This window comes from Salvelinus fontinalis, chromosome 34, assembly GCF_029448725.1.
Source record: "Salvelinus fontinalis isolate EN_2023a chromosome 34, ASM2944872v1, whole genome shotgun sequence".
NCBI classification, from domain to species: domain Eukaryota; kingdom Metazoa; phylum Chordata; class Actinopteri; order Salmoniformes; family Salmonidae; genus Salvelinus; species Salvelinus fontinalis.
The window spans coordinates 9,428,653-9,439,162 of record NC_074698.1 but is presented as its reverse complement, the minus strand read 5'-3'; the positions used below and the strand labels follow the sequence as shown (position 1 = coordinate 9,439,162).

At 42.5% G+C, this 10,510-nt stretch overlaps 1 protein-coding gene across 16 annotated transcripts in view; it reads right to left on the bottom strand.

Annotated features, from left to right (window-relative positions):
• LOC129833028 (nuclear factor 1 X-type-like) overlaps nt 1-10,510 on the bottom strand; it is a 211,516-nt gene that overhangs the window by 24,857 nt on the left and 176,149 nt on the right. For 11 of the 16 annotated variants that reach the window (XM_055897244.1, XM_055897249.1, XM_055897246.1 and 8 more), the window contains 2 exons: nt 9,484-9,631; nt 7,963-8,054 (listed from right to left, as the gene is read on the bottom strand). In XM_055897244.1, coding sequence (XP_055753219.1) covers nt 7,963-8,054; nt 9,484-9,631 — 240 coding nt within the window. Of the gene's footprint in view, nt 1-203; nt 5,208-7,962; nt 8,055-9,483; nt 9,632-10,510 lie in introns of those variants that run through there. The other 5 variants (XM_055897257.1, XM_055897258.1, XM_055897260.1 and 2 more) reach the window with 2 other exon arrangements.

Below are 10,510 nucleotides of genomic sequence, written 5' to 3'. Positions count from 1 at the left end.
GGGAATGAGTAGTGCTACTCCTGTGGACTTGACCCTCCATTATCAGTATTGGTAAGTAGATTTTCTGATAAGCAGTGAAACTATTTTGGCCTCTTACCCCACTCTATAACATGATGCAACTCTAGGGTTCTCATCCCCAGCACAGGCAAACCACCTACCCAATCAAACAGCAATCTGAAAATAAGCAGACAGAAACAGGTGAGTTACAGTCAAGAACATCCTTTTATTCAAGTGTTGCTCTTTTCAAACTGTTTTTATTATTATGGAAAAGAAACTTAACACATGCATTTCACCATGGGCTCTGGGAGGTGTATTCCTGAGGGAGGGAAGCTGCACTGAGGGGTGCGGTGGGAGCTAGGGAGTGGGGGGCAAGGCCAGCTGGGGGTTCACGCTACACAACATGGCCCTACACACTTAAAAACAAACCCGAAGGAAAATAAAAAGATGGAGGGCCAGGGAGAGAGAGCTCTCTGGTGCTGCAGGGCAAGATAGCTAGGGACCAAAGTTCTGCCCAAGCAAAGCACACACTGAAACCTGTCACTCTGGCTTCTCGACTGGGGCGCGTTACTTGTCAAGGCTAATACTGCTGCTGGCTTCAATCACTTACAATAAAAACGTGCATGTTCTTGTAGGAAACAAGTAGGCCCTCTATCAAGCCTGCTCTTGATTTTGCTGGTGGAATTTCAAGGTGCTTTATCTGTCTACCACATATGACTTTAGTCTGTAATTGTTCTCACTGTTCATTTGGGGTTCTAGTAAATGGGTGTAATGGTTCTCTTGATTGTGGATCTGAGCCTGTCAGTCTACCTGGGCTGGAACCATTCCGTTATAAGGTGCTTAGTCATTTCAGGTACTTTTTTCACTTGTTTTAATAGCTGGTCTCATACAACCACTAGAAAGGTGCATCATTAAACTGTCTCAATGTAGCATTGCTGCATAAGATACGAAAATCCAAATTCTGTAAAAAAGAAGAAAAAAAAGATAAGATTTAAACAAACCTGCCTATTCTACCCCAGTTGCCATGCAGCTCACTTTCCCATTCAGAGGGACATTCCTATGTGTATCTTATCTCCATGTTCTGATATGTAATCAAATACATCCCACTGAAAAACTAGGCGCCCTCACAGACCCTCTCCTCACCACATCCCAAGAGCCCACCGGTGTAACTTGTTCACTTACATTAGCTGTTCAATGGAGAAGCTGAAGAGATCGGTATGGTATACAATGTGAAGCGTACGGACAAGAATAACATGTGAGCTAACTGCATTCTGCTCAGACAAAGTTTTGCTTTTTTTTACCCCTCCATTCAGAGAAAAGGGGTTTGGGGAGGGATAAGGAGAGCGTAACGCAGCTACAGACTACTCCAGTGTCCAAGAGAGACAGAAGACAAGATACAGGAAGAGAAGCAAGACAGATTTTTTGTTGTTGCTTTTCTTAATTATTCAACAATAAAAATAACTAAATCACACCAATTTCCTTTAGTACTATATATACTGCTTTGAAAAGCTTGAAGAAGGAGAGGATATAGAAGAAATACGAAGGAGGGGACTTTTTTGAGACGGGCACTCAGGATTACAAGATGGAGTCTGTGAACAAAAGGCACTTTTTAGGGACAACCTTTAAGATGCTCTGATTCTAACACTACATCACCAAACAAATATTTAGAATAATTTACACTGCGGATTGGGAGTGGAAGGGGGAAGGGTTCACTTTGATTTAAACCTGCTCTCATCCTTTCTGTGCTCAAAATATTACACTCCCCCACCTCTTGTTTGGGTTTGAGATAGGAGTCTACTAATCAACTAAACCTACCAAAATGTATTTCACGTTACACCTCCCATCTCTCCAAACGCTATTAATCACTATGTGGTTGAGCTAACACTTAGAAAAATGGATTCCATTTCTGATGCATCTCCCAAAATGGGGAAGATCTTGTCTGTGTCCCAAACTGGCCAACCGAAGTAATCAAGTTTTAAACATGTCCACAGCTTAGAAAATTGGATGAAAGTTGCAATTCATCTGTTAAATAGGTCATGTTTTAGTCAGTTCTCTGGTGATACTGACATGGCCCAGATGTCCATTACGTCATGCCTTTTTCCACTAGTTCATCATCCCATTGTCAGGATAAACATCTAATCAAACTCAAAAAAGGTTCTCTTCCTGCTCTGGGATAAAGGTTGAAGAAAAATGCCTTTATCACAACCTTTTCATAATATGAACCCCTCCCCCCTTGGTAAATACAAAAAGAGAAATAGAATAATGCATGTTTCCTAAAACGTGCTTTATGATAACACTTAATTTTGTTTATTACTATTTATGTATAATAGAGTTTGAATGTACTTTATTTTGTAAAAAGCACCAGTTTCATTTAGTGATATATATTTTTGCTTTGCTAAATTGTTCCTTCAGCCCTCCCAGATTTAGAAAACAAATCATTACAAATATTGTTTTTTTAAATGAATAAGGAAAAAAATAACAAATTTTCAATTTACAAAGACTGGGATTTTTTTTGTCTGCCCTCATGTTTAGAGTCCCGGAGCAAGTGGACTTAAAACAAAAAAAATAGAGGGTTTAGCGCCTCTTTTCTCGTGACACCCTTAAACAATCTCTAACAGACAAACACAATTTTTCTACCCAAGGCATTGCACATGGCTCAATCAACATACATACATTCTTTTCAACAACAATACTTCCCAAACAAGAAAGAATAACCAACATCTAATCTGTTATTTTCCTTGACTACAATGTCACTTTATTGTTTGCTATATAAATCATGTATCTATAGTATTTGCCATGGACACTTTATGCTATTAGATGTAGGTGTGGGTGTAGGGACTGGTACTTTTGCTCTAATCAGATATTTAAGATGCATCAATTGACTGTGCCATGCTTCAAAAAATAACTAGACTGCCACAGAGCTTATTTAGCAAATAAAAAAATGTATATATCTATAAATATATATGTGTGTATATATAAAGATGATTGCAATTATTCAGTGAGCTGTCACTGTTTTTCTCCCCAGACATAGCATTTCACCACCATTCACTATTAGCTTATATGTGAGAAAAAGAACCTGAATTCATGTTTAACAAATTGCATAATGGGAATACAGAGGCACTTCCATAGATTAGAAAAGAAATCACCATAGCCATCATAATTCTTATTCAGCAGTGCTAGTTCTCTATCAAGCTGATGAGATGGTTGCCGTCTGGCAACATTGTTTCCCTGCAGTGAAGTACATGGCCAGGCAGTCCAGTTATTTTGTGAGGTTGGTGATTTGAGCTGATGTTCCTTAATAAAAAATCACTTTCAAACTGAATCTTAGTAATGTTAGGAATTCAAATAAAAAGCGAATGATTAAAAACAAAAGGTTTCCTCAGAGATTGCCCTATGTTAAGACTTCCCTTTACAGTCAATCTGGCCTGGGCTGGGTGGTTGTAACTGCTACTTATACTGTAAGTTTGCATGTGAGTTTGTCAAGTGCCGCTGTGTTCATTTAATTTGTCCCTCTTGATTTCAAAAGGTTTAACTTTTGGCTGGTAAAGTATCTTTAGGGCAGTTTGATCTGTAAGGGCTGACTGAACAGGCTGGATAGGATGGGGAGCTGAGATCGTGTCAGGGAAAAGAGGTGACCATAGCACCCTGCCAGACCATCTCAATATGGCCTCTGACTTCAACCCAGGCTCTCCTCCCCAAACATGGGAACAAATATGTCACATCATTATTTTGCTCCGCAGCGTGGCTCTCTGCTCTTGGAACAGGGGCAGTCTGGGAGTGTAAACAAAAAGGGTAAACTTCAGGGAGATGGGAGGGAGGTGGACTCTGGGTCCTCAGCAACCTAATGTCACGGTTTCACTACACTGACTGAATCACCCTTCCTGGCAATACCACTCGAAGTCTCGCTCCCACCCGCTGTATTTCTCAATAAGGGGCTGTCATTCAAACACAACATTTTTTAAAGCGGACAAATTCAGAGGGACAAGTCCAATAAGAGAAGAAACAAAAAATAAAACAATTCTGTGCAAAAGGGAATATTACTACTGTAGCTGTGTAGTTCTGGGTGTTAATGCAGAGGCCTGTGTTTTTAACTAAGTATGTGTGTTGGGTTCTGTGTCTACTACAAGGGGCAAAAAGAGTGTACTGGAAACGTGTGAATAGCATGTGTTATAGACGTAATAATACCACTTGGGCCCGGTGTGTGTGTGTATATATGTGTGTTACAACTGGCATTCATCATTCAAATGAAAGTGGGTATACTTAGCACTTGATTAATGTCACGGTTGTAGTTTTGCAAGAGTGAACTGGGCATTTTGCTTTACTTGGGTTTGGGTTCTTCTGCTGGGATGCTGGTTAGAGTGGAGGCCTTGGTGTTGCTGAACTGTGGGCTGAGACCTCTCATATCCATTTTTTTTCTCTTTCACTAATAATAACAATACAATCATAGGTAAGCCTGTTTTCCCCCCATGCCATGTAGGTGTAATAGTGGACATGAGATTAGTGTTAATTCAGCTTGTAGTGCAACCTTTAGGATATGTTTTGGCATGGTTTCTGTCTTGTTAGTAGTGGGGCTGATTAGGTTAATGGCTATAAGACTGGGAAATATTGGTCAATTAACAGTGTGTTGAGTGACAGGGAGACATCACAGTAGCATGGACTGCTACGTATTTCACTGGAACCTAATGGGTTTGTTTTGTGGGTGATTTGACAGTGGGGAGCATACCGCATTTAAATGATGGCGTGTTTTGTGCCTTCAAGAGAGTGATTTGATGTCCCTTCAATTTCAATCCCCACTCCTACATCAGTTTTTTTGACTGTTGAACAGTTGCTTTTCTCATCCATTGCACAATGTGTCCTTGTTCCGAAGTAGAAGGTGACCTTTTTTCTCTTCAGGTTCCTCTTTTTGTGTTGCCGTGTTTTGCTGGTTCGGTGGATGTGAGAGATGACTTCTTGTCCTCTGCCTCTCCCAAATCCTATGATCCTCCTGTCTTAAAAATGGGGGGTTCTGTCTGTTTAGGTAATTGGGTCCAGAGTTCCTCTACTAGTATCATGCTAAGATTTCCTGGGTTGCTTTACTTTTTATGTGAGACATAAGGATTGTTGGGCAATTTCCTGTGGGTTATTTTTCTGTTTTCCATGTTTCAATTACCAATTATAAAGAAAGATTCTAGTTGCTGGTTTGCAGACAGGTCATGTCAGAGGAACCAAGACTGTTAAATAGAAAAAAAGAGGACATTGTTAACAGGATCCGCCCCTTTTTTTCAATTTTCGCTTACAATGACATACCCAAATCTAACTGCCTGTAGCTCAGGCATTGAAGCAAGGATATGCATATTCTTGATACCATTTCAAAGGAAACACTGAAGTTTGTGGAAATGTGAAATTAATGTAGGAGAATATAACACATTAGATCTGGTAAAAGAAAATACAATGAATAAAACACATTTATTTTTGTACCATCTTTGAAATGCAAGAGAAAGGCCATAATGTATTATTCCAGCCCAGGCGCAGTTTAGATTTTGGCCACTTGATGGTAGCAGTGTATTTGCAACGTTTAAGACTGTTCGAATGAACCATTGTATTTATGTTAAAAATTTTGTATTAAGACTGCCCAAATATGTCTAAATGGTTTATTAATAACTTTTCAAGTTTATAACTGTGCACTCTCCTCAAACAATAGCATGGTATTATGTCACTGTAATAGCTACTGTAAGTTGGACAGTGCAGTTAGATTAACAAGAATTTAAGCTTTCTGCCAATATCAGATATGTCTATGTCCTGGGGAATTATCTTGTTACTTACAACCTCATGCTAATCGCATTAGCCTACGTTATCTCAACTGTCCCGTGGGGGACCCACGGATCCCGAAGAAGTTTTAAGTTCAGGTTAAAATGTGTACCATTGAAAATAAGTAACCACTCATTTCCACAATTGACCACTAGAGGCCCATACACGTTCCATACACTAACAATGGTCAACAGTTGTCAGCCCCTTGTCATATTGAGGAAATACTCCCAGCTATATTGACTGACTGCCCATGGCTGTACTGTACTATAGTATGGTTTGGCTCTGCTGCTAATGGCTGTTGTTATTCCTTACTGGACTCAGAGTCCACATGCAGCGGGGGGAGAGATGGCTGGCGCTCCCTGTATTCAGATTGAGTTTCTCCCACTCAGTGTGAAAATAGAGCAGAACTGGGTCGCCGGCCGGGATCTGGCACCAGTCAACACTGGCCAACATTCTGGAGCCTTGGAAACTTTGGGCCTCCGGGGAGGTGCTGTTTGTTTTGTTTGACTAACAGGTCGCCTGAATACCCCCCCCCCCCCCCCTCTTGCCATAGGCTCTGTCCCAGCAGCCTATGGGCTTCGTAACTCTTCCCCTGTCAGTTACACTCTCTCTCTGTCTTTCTCTCTCCATCTATCTCCCTCTAGCACTCTCTCTGGAATCCTTGGCAGTAGTGACCACCCCCTTACCTCCCCCAGCATCCCCTCTCAAGTTCAAGTAACTATGACATCATGTCTGGTTGCTGCGGGCAACCAGACAGTCGGGACGTGACTTCTCTGAGGAGGACTGTGCTGAAACTCTCCCTCTCCCCCTCTTTCACTATTTTTCTCCCTCTCGCTCATTTTCCTGTTTCCTATCTCCTCTGGCCGTAGAACCCCTTTGCTGCCACCAGAGGGTACTTGGAGACCAAATATCTCTGCTCTGGGAGTGAGAGTTCTATTCAGGCCCTGCAGTCACAGCAAACAGACTTTTCACAAGGCCTTTGCACATTATTAATGTTTTGATAGAGTATTATGCTAACAATGTCATTTCTGAGCTACATATGCAACCAATTAAAGCTCCCTATACAATTTCATTTCTCCAGTGCAAACTAAAACCATACTGTAAACACAATATATTCAATAGCACAGAGCACTGGAGGGCTACACAGGAAGTGTGTGTATGTGTGTATCTGAATAGTTCTGAGTTTGTTCAGAAAGAGAGGATAAAGGACAAAATGGCGTAGAGTTGGCACGGTGGTGTAAGGGGAGCCTCATGAGCGGGGTGGGTTAGTCAAACAGGGCATGTTACGAAGCTGGAGAGAGAGAGGGACGAAGAGGGGCGGTAGGAGGGAGAGAGAGTGAGCTGAGGGAGAGCATAGAGGGAGTGAAGCGAGGGAGTGTAGGGATGGAGGGTGAGAGCAACAGAGGGCTTCAGATGGTTTCCATGTGGTGGGGAAGAGTGTGGAGCAGAGCTGGCTCAGGGCAGTTGTGGTTGGACACTAATGAGAAAAGTGCAGTGGGTAATGGAGGAGGCATATGAGCAAGAGGCAGTGCGGTAGAGAGAGAGAGCCCGCTGCCTGAGGGCCAGGCTCCAGATGGGCAGTTTAACACACACGGTAAACCACACACACGGTAAACCACACACACGGTGAAACACACACACGGTGAAACACACACACGGTAAAACACACATTCACAACAAATCATGGGATGAGGAGAGGGAGGGGAAATACACCAGTGAGATTTAGGGAGTAGTTAGGCAGTTTGGGAATAAGAAATATTTTGGCATGTATCCATTCACCTAAGTAAGTTTCCTGAGTTGGGCTGATAATCTCAATGAAAACAGACAGGTTTCCTACACACAAGAAATACACATGCACGCATGCACACCACATGAAAACACACACGGAAGCACATACACACACACACTGTGGAAAGCAGCAGAAAGCGCTAATGTGCTAATGCAGTAGTTTGGTAGTGTTGGTACTAGTGTTGATGAGAGTAAGGGCTTGATTAAATCCTTAGCGCTGAAGAGCTGTGCTACAGCACGATAGAAATGTAAAGGCAATGTTCCTGCATTAGCAGAGACTGTAGTCATGGTAATGCTGCATATGTCGACTCAATCGGAAATGACATTTCACTTTCAAATCGCAAACTTCAGCGATACAGATTGAATCGAGCGCTAAAGCTGTTTGCTCACCTGTGTCTGCTGCGGGATGTTCAGAAAGTTGTTGTCCCGTGATCCGATGCTGACAAACCTGTTGGGAGCTGGGGCCCCTGACGTGGAGTAAGCTGCAGACAGACACAGAAAGGAGAAATGGTCAAACCATTTCAGCACAAACCACAGCCTGTGTTCAATAAAAATAAATTACGGAGCATTGTACTTAAGTTTCATAATTTCAGAAAATACTGCTTTAAGCTCTCATCCTGACATCACACGTAGAGTTGTTACTGTAAATCCCCCTACGCATCATGGAGTAGGGCTACTGAACTGAGCCGGACCTCTCCAAACTATAACCCTGGTCCCAAAAAAGGTGCTATCTAGAACCAAAAAGGGTTCTTCTGCTGAGAACCCATTGAAGAAGCCCTTTTGGTTCCAGGTAGAAATATTTTCTACATGGAGTCGAACCCTTTCCAGAGAGGGATCTACATGGAACCCAAAATAGTTCTACCTGGAATCAAAAAGGGTTCTAGCTGGAACCAAAATGTGTCCTAGCTGGAACCAAAATGTGTCCTATGGGGACAGATGCAGAACCCTTTTGGAACCCTCATGTTTGAGAATCAGTAACATAGATAAAATACATAAAAGACTGAGACATTGATTGAGGGGGTTGAACATTTTTTATAAAACAAAACAAAATACAAAAATCTGAAATATAAAAAAGAGAAGGAAAAAGAAAGAAAAGTGCTCCGTCCAGTGCCCCTCCTGTCATAGGTGAGAAACGTTTTGGCAGACACGCCCCATGGACACACCCATTCAGTCTAAAACTGCACATACATAAGCAGAACTCCAATTCTGACCTTCAAAGCAACAACACCACCAACTCAGTAAAAAAACAAAAAACATTTATTCAACTAAAAAGTAAAATATAACTCCAAATATTATTTTCATGTTTGGATATTTTCTGGGGAAATGGCAGAATAACTGGAGCATGATGTTTTGGAGTCCACAAACTGCCCTAAATATGTGCCACTAGTAAAAAAAAGAAAGAAAGTGATTTAGAGTGAGCAATTGACAAAAAGGAAATGGATCAAACTTCTATTTTAGACTACTTCCGATCTCAACTGACATCTCGGGGGCTGGCCATATGAGATAAATAAAACATATAAACGGAGGAAAACCAGGATGGCAATCTGCTGCGTCAACATCTGTGAGGGCAGAGGCACAGGGGTATCGAGGAAGGGTTAGTGTTATTCAAGGCAGGGCCCAGGATGGGCGTTCTAAGAGAAAGAGGATGGGCCTAATATAGAGCCCTGGAGGACACCACAAAAGGGTCATCAGACGAGAATGGTGACAGGCTTCTGTCATAACTCTAGGGTCAGTATGATCCCAGACGGTGAAGGAGGTGAGCTGGCTGTTGGGGGGGGGGGGGTATTTACTATGGGAGTGGGCAGAGGATGGATGGCCAGGGCCCTAAAGATACAGAGGGGGAGCTCCAGTAAAAAAAAAAAAAAAATATTGGGTGATTTTGGCTTTGACTTGGTCTGTGGGGTCACTTACACGGAGATGTGGGCGAGGTCAGTCCGCCGTCGGGAGGCGTGCTGCTGGATTTAGAGTCGGACATGGGGAGGGGCACTGGGCGGGCCACTGGGGGAGGTGGAGGCAGCAAGAAGGAGCCCGGCATTTTGCTCTGGCCGCTCCCGTTTGGCTGCGGACAACACAAACAGGGTCAGGATGGCGATATGTGACAACCCGCACACGGCATGAGAGGACGCAGGTCCAAAAAAGATCCATGATGGGTGGTGGGAGAAGTGGGGGTGTTGGAAACAACAGCCAAACGAATGATGTATGTGCATTGCGTCATTTATGGAGGTGTACAAAATAATAATCACCACAAGGGTTGATAGGGGATTTGGAGCGGAGGGGAGTTCTGGGGTGGTCCATGGTGGAGGGGTGAGTGGGAGGGGGTGAGAGCACAGTTGGTGGTGGGGTTTGTCCATAACATGGCAACAAATCAAAACATGGGAAAAATACTCTACTAAGAAAACCTGACACCAACAACACGCAAAATAATAATTACAATAAAAACGGAAGACAGAACATGTATGCTCGATTGAAATGTGCTGTGATTGTAGGCTTTCGTGCTGATGATTACATAATCTGAGGGGGTGGGCGGAGCAAAAGAAAAAAGGGAACCTTAGGGTCTGGAAGAGCACAGGACAAGGAAAAAAGATTAAGTACAGAAAACCCTGGACCAACAGGAAATTGTCAATAGTAGTATTTTGCTTTCTCTCCTCACTGGTGCAACAGTTTGGCAATTGGTTTAAGTAAAAAAAAATGTATCAGAAAGTCAACCCTGTTTCCTTACCTTGCATACTACATGACTTAAAGGTTTTCATGTTTTTCACTGTTACAGTTTCACTCCTCTATCATCATACTGTATCTATCCTTAACAGCAAATGGTGTCCGCAAGTGATGAAACACAAACAAACCTGTGGTCTCTATCTCAGTACTGTACTCAGTGTAGTGTTTACACAGGGAAACACAGTACATGTCTATAGAGTGTTAATAATCACCAACTTCATTT